General features: G+C 34.6%; 2 protein-coding genes across 2 annotated transcripts; both read right to left on the bottom strand.

Moving 5' to 3' along the window:
• Nucleotides 1–329: 329 nt before the first annotated feature.
• On the bottom strand, nucleotides 330–3,826 carry LOC121778460 (stromal cell-derived factor 2-like protein). The gene is made up of 6 exons (XM_042175815.1): nucleotides 3,459–3,826; nucleotides 2,586–2,726; nucleotides 2,328–2,468; nucleotides 950–999; nucleotides 734–863; nucleotides 330–644 (listed from the first exon to the last, which is right to left on the bottom strand). Exons 1-6 carry the CDS (start codon nucleotides 3,555–3,557, stop codon nucleotides 561–563), a joined length of 645 nt encoding a protein of 214 aa, XP_042031749.1. The 5' UTR covers nucleotides 3,558–3,826; the 3' UTR covers nucleotides 330–560.
• A 3,484-nt stretch (nucleotides 3,827–7,310) lies between these two features.
• On the bottom strand, nucleotides 7,311–15,882 carry LOC121780245 (cell division cycle protein 27 homolog B-like). Its single transcript, XM_042177785.1, has 16 exons — nucleotides 15,426–15,882; nucleotides 14,463–14,535; nucleotides 14,173–14,279; nucleotides 13,994–14,040; nucleotides 12,799–12,896; nucleotides 11,931–12,235; nucleotides 11,314–11,469; nucleotides 10,492–10,705; nucleotides 9,661–9,881; nucleotides 9,517–9,582; nucleotides 9,169–9,288; nucleotides 8,842–8,918; nucleotides 8,573–8,692; nucleotides 8,262–8,481; nucleotides 7,898–8,179; nucleotides 7,311–7,760 (listed from the first exon to the last, which is right to left on the bottom strand). The coding sequence occupies exons 1-16, from the start codon at nucleotides 15,528–15,530 to the stop codon at nucleotides 7,701–7,703; spliced, it is 2,271 nt and encodes a 756-aa protein (XP_042033719.1). The 5' UTR covers nucleotides 15,531–15,882; the 3' UTR covers nucleotides 7,311–7,700.
• Between the last annotated feature and the right edge of the window lie 520 nt (nucleotides 15,883–16,402).

Below are 16,402 nucleotides of genomic sequence, written 5' to 3'. Positions count from 1 at the left end.
ATTTTTATTATAAATTTTTTATGAATGAGACTATTATTTTGGACCGATGTAGTATATGTTATATTACAATTTTATTTATTTTCTAACTCAAAAATATGCTAAAGATGGTGAAATAAGTTTGACTATGTTAAAACTATCTTAATGTTGTAGCTTAAATAAAAAAATGTTGATTTGATAGGAGAAAAATTGGTTGTGGCTGATTTTATGACTGATTTTAACGTGTTTATTCTGAATGCCCTAAATACATATTTGCTCCCTTAAAATATCCATCATATTTACAAGGCGCCTATACAAATTTTCAGCAAAAATGAACCTTGGGTTCTTCAGGATTAAAATTATAATCGAAAACTTTCAAACAGAACTGTATATATAGTTTCACAATTTGAACACATGATTTGAGCTGTGGAATTCATAAAGTCTACATTCACTATAAGGAAATTACATAAACTATTTTCAAAACTTTGCAATGTTCAGATACAACTGCTTCCATACTCTATAAGGAGAAGGGGAGAGAGAACTGCTAACCATACTGATAGCATAAAACTACGGGGGAGGAGCTTTCACTTGCTTTCCGTAACGGGAAGATAAACACCCTCCGCTGCTAGCCAAACATTATCAGGCTTCTTTTGTCCAACGCCACAAACCTGAAACAATTCAAGAGACAATACATGATCGAGATGTCGACGCTGCAACTTGTTAAATCCACTATTATTTCACTTATTTTCGTTCTCACCTCTTGCTGACCCCCAGCTATGCGTTGGTATTTCTTGTCATGGCTATGAAGGTACCCATCAGTATCTACATGCCGAAGCCTTACCCTTTGATCTTGCCTCCATGTCTTTCCACTTCCCTCAATTTCGACACTGAACCACACGCAACAAACACTATGAATGCCTCCTTTCAAAACCTAATCACATCATCCACAAGCTTCATAACGAAATGTCTTTACCTCCAGTGATCCCCAGTGTCCGACTCGCTATCACTGCCAAAGCAACTGACCTGTATTTTTTTCCATCATGTATTTAGGCTTAACGCAATAATAGTAAGGTCGATACAACATGGAATATCAAATATGATGGATCTATACAATTTAAGACACAAGAAAATATTAGATGTGGAACTCTTCCAATTTTTAACGTCATAATGCTGGTACTGATAACAAAGATGAATAACTTTTTTAGAATAAACATGACACATCAATTACATAGTTCAAGAGCAAGGTTGATTAGTAAGACCAATCAGATTAGTACTAAAAATACCAAATAAAATGATTTTCAGAGCGAAAGAAGGATCTTATGTCTATTCCTTCAACAATCTAGTGGGAACTTATAAGCACCTTCAGCTGAAAATTCACGAGTACAAGTTACTCAATTGCGCGTAGGTTACACAAGGGGAAAGGAAAAGGAAAAACATTTAGTCATTGATAAAGTCCATCTGATAAATTAGACAACCATACAGTATTAAACTGGGAATAACAACTGCAAAACATATTGGGTGTAGAAATACAAGCTCCATGTAGTGACACGTGGCACTAGGTCTAAGTGCCACGAGTAGATACCAGTGCAAGCTTAGTACTTATAGGAGTTGACTTATAAATTATAAGCATATATTAGCTTCTCTTAGTAAACTAACGACTTGAGTTAAGATCAAGCTATATTACACAACAACCAACTTTAGAAGTTCAGCTTTTTACCTCAGCTCTAACACATCTAGATTTAAAGACTCTGGACTAACAAGTTTAAAAAGGATTTGTGATATATCAAGAAGTAAGTTAAGACTGTTTCTATGTGAGCGACAACGTGCATCAAACTAGCAAAAAAGAAGCTCCCAGTCCCAACAAAAAACATTATTAGTAAAAGAGTGATTAGTCATTAGTTGTTTCTCAAAATTTCTATTGATATAATAAAAACATTTTACTAGGTCTCAATGGATTCAAGAGTTGGAAGATATATTTCATATCAATATAAGCAAACACATTCAGCATTTATTCCACATTTTGAACTAATTCTGACAAATTTGAAATCAATTTGTTTTGAATGATTGAATTAAATCTCCCAGTCTAAAAGTAAAAACAGATGCGTTACGAAAGCTAAACATGATAATTCATACCTGATTTTGTTGTTATTTAGCAATCAGGTTACACAATTTTATAGCTGAAAAAAAATTTGAGTAACATTGAAGGTCACATGTACTCTACATACCAGAATTGTGCACAATGAAATAGCAAAGTAAAAGAAGAATTTTCAGCCAGAAAAGCAGATAGATAGATAGATGTTCAAAAATTTGATGCAGGCGGGAGGTTGCTAAGCAAACTCACGAACACTGACCTCCATATTGCCTGATATTGGCGAGGCATGCAAGTGGCTGTGCAGCCACTTCCTAGTTTTCATATGTTGCAACCTAATGAGGCTTCCAGTTTTTATTGAGTCTCCTTGCTTTGCAGATGATTCTTGTATATGCCTGACAATCTGCAAATAACAACTTCTCTTTAACAGTCCAGGAATCAGAATTAATAGATCACATGCACAAAGGAGCTACAATTACACCAGAACAATCAGACAATGTAGTGCTGACTGCTGACATACCCAGTAGCTATTGGCATCATCAACATTAGGAAAACCAGTCACAGACTGCTGCCCACTGCCAGAGCCATAAGGAACATCATGCGAGTGCAGCCTGAATTTTGTCCTCTCATGCATCAGCTTGATGACTGAACCATACGATATCTGTAAAATATTTGAGAAAACTCATTGGTACAATGGCACTCGAAACACAGAGCATACAAAACTAGTTTATTAACTGCATATTATAAATTACTACAGCTACTCAGCATTCGAGTCAGTAAAGCAGAAGGATGCACAGAAAAGCAACGAAATTAGCTTTCTCAACTGTCAAAGTGAACCTGAATTTAAATAGTTTACTAAGTTTCTTCACTAGCAGAACCCTCTAAGCATACAACTTGACTTTATATCTTCATTTCCTTTCTCATCAGTTCTCATGGAAATCATACTTATCACACGCCATTTGGAACTAAGACACAAACCAGTACTTATTCAGGAACCATATAAAATCCAACTAAATCCCTACAAGTCTAAAACCTTAAGCAAGTTTAGTTCTTCACATTTCAACATACTTCAACAAAATCACAACAACGAGGCCAGATAATAAACCACGAATATTCGTCAATTCACAATTGCACTGATATGCATCACTAAGTTGCAACCAAATCAAGCCGTAATCGTAACAGCTCCAATCAAAAACAAAAACCAGAACATAGTATCTTCAAAATTTTGAATTCCAGCTCTTCAATAAAACAAATTTAATGACAAAAATACCTAAATCTCGCAGATCAAATAGCCAATATTAAATCCACTCATTTAGAAATCTCCTCTCTAGCTCACACATACTATAACTATACGCGAAAAAAAGAAAAACATTAAAGGTGAATTATGAGTTGCCTGAACGCCCTCGGAGGCGGCGGAAGCCGGAATTGAACCATAATCGGAGTCGAGCGTGAAAAGAAGGAATATCGCGAGAGCGAAAAAGGAGAAGGCCATCGCTAGCAATAGGACAATGAACCAAGTCTTCTGCAAAAATGGCGGACTCAGATCCGGATCGGATGAGCGGGCAACGGACTCCCGATAGACTATTCGGGTCGGACCCGAAGAAGACGCGGCTGAGAAGGCGGAAGCCGGCTCGGATTTCCTGCGAGTGAGGTTGCTATGCCGGTGCTTCGGCGGAGCGGGGGGAGCCACGGTTAAATCTTCAACGGCGGTGCCGGAGCTCCGGCTAATTTCTCGATTGAAGTTGCAATGAGCCCTGGGCTGGGCGTGGGGTAATTAATTCAACTGGAATTAAGCCACGTGCGAGTGACGGACGTTCCGAATTGCATCATTCCACGTGGAGTTATGGTGACGTGGGATGTTACTATTGGTTATTGGTGCGTGATCTGCATTGTTTGATTGGTTAGTTTACATGTTCTAAACAAAGAAATCATGAAAGTGAATCTTCCCCAAAGTCGACAAAATAGATACCAATGGCAGGTGAGGTACGTTATATTGCTAACTATAGGCATGCACAAATCGAATCGGATCGCCGGTTAACTGACGGTTCGGAATCGCCGGTTCATGAACCGGAACCGGTGACAGCGGTTCGAACCGGCCGACGGTTCGGCGGTTCAAGCGGGCCGGTTCAGGTTCGGAAATATCACGAACCGTAACCGGCGGTTCACCGGTTCAAACCGTCGGTTCAATAAAATTTTTAAAAAAAACTTATTATTTATAAAATCAATTTTTATATATAAAAAACAATTTTCACAAATAAATATAAATAAATATAATAATTTCATAATAGTCCATATTTATTTGTTGGGCATATGATTCTAAGAAATCATTTTTGGTTGTTTCTCTTTTATAGAGACATATTTGAATATTTTGTGTTTCACTTTCGATGTGGGACAAAATATGTTTAATTATTTTCTCTTATAAGTACATGTTTAGATCATTCATTCATCTTTTTCCAATGTGGGATACAAAACTTTCATTTGTTTTCTAATTTTTTTTATTTTTTACTACATTTTATTATTCACTAACTTTATCTTTATTTTTGTTATGATTCATTTTCTAAGACAAATTTATAGATAATAATAGAATCAAATAGAATAGTTCAATTAAATTTGAATGTTGCATGTTGCTCATAATTTCTATATTTATAAAATGTGGATGTGTTCAAATAATAATAATAATTGGATTTAAATGTGCTCACCTTTAAGAATTCTAAGAAAACATTTTTTTTGTTTCTCTTTTATAGAGACATCCTTGAATATTTTTTGTTTCACTTTCAATGTGGGACAAAATATGTTGAAGTATTTTCTGTTATAACTACATGTTTAGATCATTCATTCATCTTTTTCCAATGTGGGATACAAACCTTTTATTATTTTCTACTTTCTTTATTTTTTACTACATTTTACTATTCACTAACTTTATCTTTTATTTTTGTTATGATTCTTTTTCTAGGACAAATTTATAGATAATAATAGCATCAACTAGAATAGTTTAATTAAATTTGAATGTTGCATGGTGCTAATAATTTGTATATTTATAGAATGTGGACGTGTTCAAATAATTAGATTTAAATGTAAGTATGTTGTTAATTTTTCTCAATATATTGATTAAAATGTGAAAAATAACAATTAATATAATTGGTATAATAATGATAAAAATAGATAACTAAAGAATGATTTGTTTAGTGGTATAATATAGTTTATATATTAGTAGTAGACTAATAGTATGATTTTGTATAATAGTTGTTATTCTAATAGATGTAGTATGATTTATATAAATAAAATTATTATTTGTGAATATATTCTTGATAGATAAGAATAAACAATTATTGAGTAATATAATTTGTATATAGATAAATAATTATTCATATTATAGTTATCACTAGATTAATACAATTTGTATAATAATTATTCTCTCAATGTGTATAAACTATAATGGTATTTATTAGTTAATATACACATAAACTTATATACAAACAAATCGATAATGATAAAGAATTAAATAATAATACTTTATGTAATTATATTTGTTGTTAAGTTATAATAATAGAAGATAGATAAGATATAAACTAATACTATAAACAAAAATGATGGAGATGTATCATGTAGTTATAAATAAAGAGTTTTATCCCACATTGAAAGAAAAAGCAACACATCCAAGAACATGTAGCTATAAAAGAGAATCATCCAATACAATCTCTTTCAACCCAAAAGCTCAAGTCCAACATTAAGTGTAAATTGTAACTTATAAGTTGTGACTTGTGACTTGTAGTCTTGTTGAAATAAACACTAAAACGAGAAGAAATGCAAAAAAATAATAATTTACGAACCGCACCGCCGAACCGGCCCGGAACCGGCCGTTCAGGCCAAAAACCGGCGGTTTTGAACCCCCTCATCAACCGGCGGGTTTTAGAACTGGAACCGGAACTACTGGGACCCTTGGCGGGCCGGTTCCGGTTCATGGGAATGATGAACCGTGAACCGCCGGTTCATGAACCGGAACTGGCGGTTCCGACCCGTGTGCATGCCTAGCTAACTATTTAAGTTGTTAACTTTGCTAACTCATCAACGTAGTGTATTAAAAATGTCAACACATAATATCAGCCCATTATATTGAAGTTCAACAAAATTATGTCTTAGACATTTTAATATCATCATGTTGACATTTTTAATACACTGCGTTGATGAGATAGCAAATTAGCAACTTATGAAAGTTAGTAATTGATCACACCCCTACTAGTGGTATATATCGTTCATTATTTCTAAGACATCATAATAAAATATTTTTGCCAAAAATTTATTCTCCGTGGGTAATCATGAAATATTTGTTATACTCCTTCTGTCTATGAAATATTGTCCACATTTGACTCGATGCGAATTATAATAAATGTGAAGAAAAGTGACTGAAAAATGTTAGTGGAATGTAAGTATCATATTTGTACGTTAGCTTTATAATAGAGTGTGAGTGTAATCAGTTGGTGGAAAGTAAGGTTCATTTACTAAAAAAAAATAAAGTGAACAACATTTCATGGACGGGCTAAAATGACAAAAGTGGATAATATTTCACAAACGGATGGAGTATTTAAGACAACTTCAAAGTTTGTTGCAAGTAGAATAAAAAACCGCATTGATTTAGTTATATCAAGCAGGATTAAAAAAAGGTACATACGTGAGTCGGATACAATGATAAACCCATCATAGGAAAGAAGACAGTCAAAAAGGTTAAAATTTTTAATCCAAACATACTAGTATTTAAATCTCCTATGCATCCCAATCATATTTGTGGCCATGCTGGCCATGAGCAATAAGAACCTATGTGTAAAACAAGGATTAAAACACAATTTTACAAAATGACTATAAAATTGAAGTGTAAAAATCCAAGTGTAAAAAGACTCAAAAATCAAAATATGAAAAAAAATGAAAATGTCTTAAAACCTAAGTGTTAACATGCAATATGGAGTAACAAATTTTTACATTTTGGGCGATAATTTTTTTTTTGAATTTGTATTTAATTTTAATTAATTGAATTAATCGGATGAAAATTGGATAGAATTTAGAATAAGTTAAATGAACTGGACGAATTTTTCAAATAACCAATTAGTTTGTCTCTAACCATTAATTTAGTACATTTAACAATTTTAACTAGATTTTCTCTCTCTACTTGAAGATATCAAAATACAGCTCATAAAATCTCATATCATTCCAAAAATGCACTAATCTTATTTTAAACAAAAAGAATAGTATAAATATCAAAATCAAATAGAATTTGTTATATATTTTTTATGTTTAGAACCAATATAACAATTGAACAAGATATAACATTTAGATTGAACTTGTTTAGCAAGAGCTGCTATATGTATACATTCTATCAAGATGTTGAAACCTTCATGCCACGATTTCTGGAAAGAGGCAAATTATATACGTGTGCATTACAGTGGAGTTGAGTTACAACATACTAATATAGAATAGACTTTGGAAGTAAGTTGAGATGGGTTGGAGTTGAGTTGGATCGCTTGTGCAGCATCATCCCCACCAGTTCCTTGAAAACAATATGCAGACGAGCATATTGTGTTCGACCCGAAAGCACAAGCACAGGATCACCACCATGTACCGTATAAGTTAGCCCGTCATCAATTCAATCCATGGAATCACCCTCATCTATCTCGTCTGGTACGTGCAATTTTTCAATGGCAGCCTGTTCACAACATGACAAAACCTCATAAACAACGGATGGAAGGAACAATAATGATAAACGAGTATATTCTAACACACCTATCCGAGGGAGTAATAATTAGTTATAGTCCATAGGCGATAAAAATACGAGTTTGTTACCTTAATAAGAGCGACATCAGTTGCAGATGGTTTCAAATCCAATGCTAGTCCGAAATGAAGCATTGCGTTATCATACATATTTCTCCGCTTGTAAATGTTGCCCATTAACGCATAGACACTACTCTCACATGGTGCGTACTCTTTGAGCTCCTCGAGAACTGCTAGGGCCCCATCAAGATCATCGATGCTCACAAGGATGTTAGCCTTCTGATATAGTGGGAGAGGATTCTTCTTATCAGCCAATACAGCTCTTTCCATCATCTCCAGTGCTTCATCATTTCTCTGTTGGAAGTTATGAGCATTGTTAATGAAGTCAAAACCAATTCCAAGTTAGGATTAGTCTTTTCGTAATATATTTATCTACCCTCAATGCATGCAAAGCAGTCCCAAGGTATGACATTATGACAGAAGAAAGTGGATTGATTTGGAAAGCCATCCGGAAATGATGCTCCGAGAACTCAAACTTCTCTTGCCGAAGATATATCATCCCTAGTCCATACCAAGCATTATAGTGTCTGGAGTCTATTCGAAGGGCACTCTGGTAGCTCTTGATACCATTTTCAAAATCTTCCAAAGCCACATATCTATAAACAAACACAGGTTTGATTACTAAAAATAGCAACAGTTAGAAATGCGGTATACGTATATAACAGGGAATTAGATTGTGATCCATACTCGTGACCACACAAGGTGTGGGCATATGCGAATCTTGAATTTAATTGCACAGAACGCTGGAAATTCTTGAGAGCAGTTTCGTGATCTTTCTGTAAGCTATAGCAATTACCCATAGCACACCTGTCATACCACATACACAAATCAGCCGCAATAGCACACGTGTTGTGTTGTGTGCATGAAGCAGAGACATCTACGAGGACAACCCAAAACATCTATGCGTATCTTATTAATGTATAAAACTAAGTACAGTTGAGTGTGATGGAAAGTACCATGATTGAGAAGCCAAACGGTCAGTTGATATCAGCTCCTGGGCCAAGTAACTCAACTTCATATCTTCTTTCAAATGCTAAAAGATGGAGGTAGATTGAGTAAATAAAAAAGTTAAAATTCATGGGTTGAGCTGAAATGGTACCTGATTAAGAATAAAAGTATAATCTAAACGAATAAGGCCTGATAGAATACAGATTGACACTATAAGAGGGAAGACCACAATTATAAATGCATAGTCCCCTATCGCAATCATGAATCATCAAGATAAAGTGGGTTTGAAGCCAAGGAATGACAACTGGGAAAATAATTTTAAAGATAAAACTCACATATAAAACTGTGGAATATATATCCATTCCATCCAAACTGTAAGGAGAAGCAATGCGTGCACGACTGAAGGCACGGTCAGCTTCAAGATAATCAACCATTTCGAAGTAAGCTTTCCCGACCTGTGCTTGAGTGAGATCATATACGAGATGACAGTCAAAGATATGTAAAGGCCGAAGCAAACGTACACTCACACAAGTGTATGAACAGCAATGATATTAAATGCTTGACAATGAAGTACAGAACAAACAACAAGGTAAGCTTATCAAGTGCTACCAAGCTCTCTTGAGTTAATCTTTCTAAAAATGAACTTGCAAAGAATCTTTAACTCTTAAGGATGAACTGTTTACCTGAGAAAGCACCCATCCGGTATTATAATGCTTTTGTGGAAGTTTCATGTAGATGCTCAATGCATCCTGTTCATGACAAGCAGGACTTTACTTTACATGTAAACCAATGGCAAATAAATTTCCTTCAAGATTACTGACTACTACCTGGCATCTGCAAAGACATGAGAGTCTGAAGCCTTCCCCAAGAAGTCTTAGGAGACCCAGAATATCAGAAGCACCATCTGTAACTTTGGAGCTGCTCAAAATCACTGCACCGTGTGATCTGGTTGCTCCTTCTGGTTCAAGAGACCTATTATCACCACTAGGTGACGAGGTCGAACTGGTAACATTTAATCTAGATTCATCATACACCTCATGATGGTTACCTGAAAAAGCAATAATTCAGTTAGGTCAGATCAAAAGACTATCTGTGTAACAGCTTTGAAACTTCCTTGTTCAGTTCTCTCTTTCCCTCAATTAACCCTTCACTGGTTAACTAATTGGTAATTCACAGAACAAATATTAGGAAACCACTTATCTAGCATCTTCTAAGGTAAATAATTAAGAAACCACTTATGTACTTAGCATCTAAGGTTAATCAATCAAAATATTGCTACTAATACAAGAACAACATAAACTTCATTAACGTCAAATATTAGGAAACCACTTATGTAGCATCTAAAGTAAATAATTAAAAAATTGAATGGAAAGTGTTGAATATTAATTGGAAGCCATCCACAAACCATGAAACTAGTTTTCTGAACATCAAAAAAGCTGGGGAAACACAGTGAAGAGCTATAGGTGAAAGACCACTCAGAATGATGTTAGAATGATTCAGGGTTCAAGAATACAAAAGGCATAATAACCAGGTCTAATGGTTTCAATACAGTTACATTATGTCAAGCTTTACTATACAAGTCTTCATGTATATAACTCGTTAGATAAAACATAAAGAGATAAAATTTTATGAAAAAAGCCAAGCAATCAATTATTTACCTTCATCAGCAATCTCACTTGAAGAAGGGTGACTTTTTCGAAGTGTCGAAGATCGTGAAGCTACTGAGTTTAACTTGGATCCCCCGAGATATTTAGAAGAGTGGCTTATTCCATTCCCAGAAGCTACAGATGTACTTGAATTTGCATTGACAGATTCTCCAGCAAGTCTCATGCTTCGTCGTTGCCCGGAATCAGAAAATAGCCTCTCAGATACCTAAACGCATACAAATGAACTAACAAACTTTAGGGCAATTTCTCAACTTATTCTAATTGTGTTGTCTCTATCACAAAAAGAAGTCATGACTCCAAAATTTCACCCTATACCAATGGTTATTTGTTAGTTTCAAAACTTGGCCCTCTTTGCTACTGTAGCACAATCCAATATAACTCCAGCCCCCTCAAGATATGTATCATAAGCTTAAAGAAAATGGGTGGATGAAAAAAGATTGAACAAGATTCTCGGATAGGTTTCAGAATAAAATTTATCAGTTTGGGACTAGAGAAACTAACTGAAAGCATATAAGCGAGCAGTAACCATCACAAGCAACTATGAAGAGAATTGAACTTAAACTAGAGACATAAAGTACAGTCAAAATGTACTTTACACTTTTGCAGAGGCTATTACTGAACTGAGGTTATATTATTATACTGTAAATAAAGAAATCGTGTGGGATTGATGAAGGAGAAAAAGAGATTCAGAGGAAATAAATACTAGTTTCAAAAGGGAACTTAGGAAACAATAAACTAGCAAACAGTGGCCAAAATGAGTAATAGCATGCACAAAACTATTACAATAACAAAATACTACTAAAATATCTCGACCTTTCTTAATTTTCCTTCATCAACAAATTTTCTTCTAGGGCCTGCAACAGCAGAGTTCATGGTTACTCGTTGGGAGACATCAGCTCCATGTGTTCTCATATTCGGCCCATTTGGTAGTGCATTCCTGCATACTGGAGGTGGACCAACTCCAGATAACTGCAATACATTAAGTAGTTTAAGAACAAACTTAGTATTCTTTAGCACAAAAGATAAGGAACAAAGACAAGTTTCTATAATACCATAAGTGAATCTCACTTGATCATTCTCCAAAAAGATCAATATAATTCACCCAAAAATAAGCAATATATAAAGAACACCAGCAAATAAGATGATTAATTTCAGTCAGACAGCAAGCACAAAGACAGTAACAAAACTTCCACAATTTTAGATGAGAGAGTTTGAAAATAAATAAATGCCATCACCAACATTCAGATTAAATATAAAAAACAGTGAGCATGATCATGGCCACTAGCATGAGAGCTCAAACAGAGTAATGCAGAATCAATATGCAGCTGGTGCTACGAAAAAAAAATGGAGAAGATGAACGAAAAGGAAAGTTCAACTATCCATTATCACGCCCAAAATGACAAAAAAACAGCATCAGTACATGATTATACCTGTGCTTGTGTAGCCATCGGGGAAGGAGTACTGTAAAATGGCAAGCTGGTGGGACCACCATGAAGGGGCTGATTGGAAGTTGTTGCATAAGAGTTACCAGACATCTCTCTTAGGTTATTACCATAAGTGTGCTTCAATTTTCTTGGACTAACATCATCAGAGACTGAACTCCTGTTTGAAGTAATCTCATGATCCTCATTTGTTGCTTGGGAACTATGGGAAGGTAAACCACGTTGCAGGTATTGCTTCTGAATAAGAAGAGAAGCTCCATCGTCAAAGACTAAAGTTGCTTCTTCAGCAGCACCTGAAATGATGCCAATTTTATCTGGTTAAAAAAGAGAGCTTTTTATCGCACTGTTTGAAATTTAAACTATAGATGAAAAGATAATGGCAACATACTGATTAAAATGGGAGAAAAATATGCTCAAGTTCAAGTAAAGACTCATCCCAAAGGAGATAGAAAAGCATTACATGGATAAAAATGTTTCGAATTTCACAAAACTCAAAATAGTAAGGCATTACCTAAATGGGCAGCCAATTTCACATGTTAATTTTCACATCAGTCTAGCTAAAGTTACTAATTTAATTTTGATCAGATCAGATATATACAGACATATATGTGCATAAAAATCTTTAGAGGCCAATTCCAATGGCAAAATAATCAGATGTATGAAGCATTTACCAGGAAAAGTAAAGACATGAGAAGCAGCTAAGTATTTCTATTATAAGCATTGTTGAAGAGCGTAGAAAAAAAAATTTAAAAGTGAAAAAAGCCTCATAAATGGCTATCCAATTGCCATTCCTTTAATAGATGGGGTCAGATTGCAGAAAATTAAAAAATATAAAGTAAATAAATATTTAATATACCTAATATACAAAGCTCCTCATAAGCAGCCCATAATAATGGATCCAATGACAGAGCCTGATTGAAGTGATTGATTGCACTGTGCTTTCTATCTGTATACCTGTGATAACAACATATGATATTGAAGAACAAATATAATGGCAATATTTAGCTTGTTTTCCAAAATAACTTTCTACCTAGTAACTTCTCCCAAAACACAATTGCATTTTTTTTCTCAGAAAATTCATTTCCAAGTTCTTCTGAAATCTTATCCACAGTATTCAAACATACCAAGACTTCTCAACAAATTGGGACTTTTCCATTTTATCAGACTTAAATATCTCGATTATTGGGTTGTAAGCCATTAAGACACACTTAACAGTTAACAACATGGAAGAGGCACCATCTTGAGTCCTTGACTCCTTGACACTTCCAGATATCTGCAACTGTCATCATACTATCTGTAGCACTCACCATAGCTGTTTTCTCTCTTTTCTTAATCATATAGAAGGTAGCACCAACCCATACAAAAATGAAAATTCATTTGAAATATCATGCTTAGTAAAAGCACTTTTCTGCAATATCATCATATGATAATTCATCATGAATCGTGATCACCCTTTCACTCTGTTCTACACAAGAATAAGAAAACACTGAGCCATGAACTTTACAGTAGACTTTCCAGTGAATAAACAAGAAAGAACTTTATGACCTATGAAGTGGGAAGACCTTAATCCCTTGTCACTTATTGCCCGAGAAATTAGGAAACCACATTGTACTTTAAAAAGAAAACATTCATAAATAGATTATTAATTTAGGATAGAGTTGTTTGTTACTGGTCATTTGAAATCAAATCGCGCTAGAAAGATAGCAGCTAACAATCCCCTGTCTACAAAGAAAAAAAAACTATGTACAACTTATTGTCCACAACAAACGCTTTTCTAGAGGCCCAAACTTGATCAATAATCAGAGCACACATTTCTACAATCAGACCACAATATTAACATCTCCTTATGATTAAAAGAAAGCCGCTCAATACACAGTGCAACTCGAAAAAAGAGCCTCAGCCTTGTTTTCCTTAATGTGTCAGTTTCAATTAATATAGACAGGAACGAAAAAAAGCATACAAGGACTAGAGAAAATGGCAACTGCAATCCAACCCAAAAAGACAGCAAAATCCAATGTAATTAAGAATTGAATAAGGTATCACGTTAAAACCTGTACACAAGTCCAAGAAGGAAATGCCCAGCAGCTCCATTTGGAACCTGCGACAAGTAAGGAAACTACTAACTATTATTCCTATACAAATGATTATTTCCGCAAATAACATCTACAGTCAAAAGTCATATAAGTATAACCATTACAGCTGAAAGACAAACTATACTTAATGAGCATACCTCCACATTACACTCATTAGGGGATAATGCTGCTTCTGCTTCATTCAGAAGATCCATCTGGAAGCACGCCAGCGCAAACAAATAGCGACATTCAGCTATATGTGTTCCTTGAAATCGAAGAGAACAAAGAATTAAATAAGCCATTCTCCACACATAGTGCAACAATATGCCACGATTAAATGTTACACAGATAAGAGAATAAATCAGTAATCATGCACCATTACTAATCATGGTCCATTAATCAATTGGTCAGATATTCAGATAAATGAAGAAAAATTTGCAGAACATACCCTTCAAAATGTGATAAGCGCAGTGTGCTTGATTGTTTTGCAAATAACAGCTAGCAAGCAGATGCAGATTTTTCTGCACCCAACAAAATAAATATCAATGAAACAAACTATTCAAATTCAATCTAATTCAAAGCTAGTCCAGACTTAGCCATACCCAACATTCAACAAACAATTTAGGAAATCACAAATGTTAATTTCAATTTTCAAGACAAACATCACTAAGATATAACCACAAAGTCCCACTCCTTCCCACATAATTATACAAAGCCGGAAACATTATTTGCAGCAACGCATGAAAAGTACATTTTCAGACAAAATCAAAACCATGTATCTTGTTTGACATGAAGTAGAAGTGAAACAACAAGCAACATACTGGAGTTAATCGCTGTGCTCCCACCAGACTACATTATACAATAAAAGATGTAGGAGTATAAAATATATGGCATTGCAACTCAACTATCTCAACTAGTGGTGTCCCAGTACTGAAATTACTAATTAGAAATAAATACTTGAGGAAATCACAAGTGTTAATTTCAAGACTAACATCACTAAGATATAACCACAAATTCCCACTCCTTCCCACATAACTATACAAGCCAACAACTATATGCAGTAGCGCATTAAAAGTACTGTAATTTTTCGACAAAGTAAAAACCATGACTCTTGTTTGACAGGAAGTAGAAGTGAACTAAAAAGCAATAGACGGGGGTTAATAGCTGCGCTCCCACCAGACTACATTATACAACCAAAGATGTATAAGATGTGTAAACTATATGGCATTGCAATTTAAACTCCACATGGTTTCATCATTCAGCTCAAGCTCAAAAAAGGGGTTCACTTCAAATAAAACATAAGTGCAAGTAATTGCTTTTACAGAAATAATTGTAAATAATAATTCACAATTCCACTGTTCCGCATTGTATTTAAAATTTCATTATAAGGCCATATTCAAAAAAAACTAACCTCGGAAGGAAATTCAGCGCAGAGGCGCTCGCACATGAAAATGGCGTTTCGGTACATTAGTTGCTGGAGGCTGTTGCGGACACTATCAGCAAGTATAGCCTCCATCTTGGCCGTAAATTCAAACACTTTTTTAGGCCAAACTAAGGATTCGGGAGATCTTATACGCAATCAATACTTATACTCACTCAGATTGCGAGAGACAGAGAAGGAGGGAGATGGAGGTTTGAAAATAAAATCACTAAGATTTCAAATTGTGAAAGAAAAATAAGCTGAAAACGGAAAAAATTGGTTAATTGTACAAATTCGGAGATGTTCTCGGAATTAAACATCAACGAAAAACAAAAACAACATCTCGTTGGAATCAACAAATTCGTGAGGCAAAACCCCCCAATTGACAAAAACCCTAAGATTTGAAAATTTCATAATTTTGAAACAAACAATAGTTTTAGTAGCTTCTAACACGTGCCTTGGTTAAAATTCAAATTTTAGGCTTGTATAGGAACATTCGGTATACTATAGTACATTTTGTCCTTCCTCTGTTTTTAATTTATTTATTAGTAAGATTTTAGTGGTTAAAATCATTAACTTTGTGTAACACCCCGACTTTTTCTATCCTTTTTATTTGTTCTCGTAGTGACATCGTTTGTGCACCTGAAAATTTTTTCATTTGTTTCATTTATCGACAGAAGGATATAATCATTTTGGACCTATAACAATAATTCTTTTTCTACCCCCAATTTATTTAATTTTTCAAGCTCAATTCATTTTTTTGAAACTACATTTTGAAGCCCAAATTTTGGAGAAGATCAAGTCAGCTTTTTATATTATCAATTTAGAGTCCATCGCCCACTCCCCTTTTCGGGTACCACATTTGAGAAGGAGAAAGAAATCAGATTTTAAATAAAGGAGCAAATCTCGGCCATATCTCCAACAAACATATCTATCAACTTCTTATATCTCTTTCATTGCCATCTTTC

Source organism: Salvia splendens, chromosome 19 (genome assembly GCF_004379255.2).
Source record: "Salvia splendens isolate huo1 chromosome 19, SspV2, whole genome shotgun sequence".
NCBI classification, from domain to species: domain Eukaryota; kingdom Viridiplantae; phylum Streptophyta; class Magnoliopsida; order Lamiales; family Lamiaceae; genus Salvia; species Salvia splendens.
Note: the sequence above shows the minus strand (reverse complement) of the source record. Positions and strands in the feature narration are given on the sequence as shown.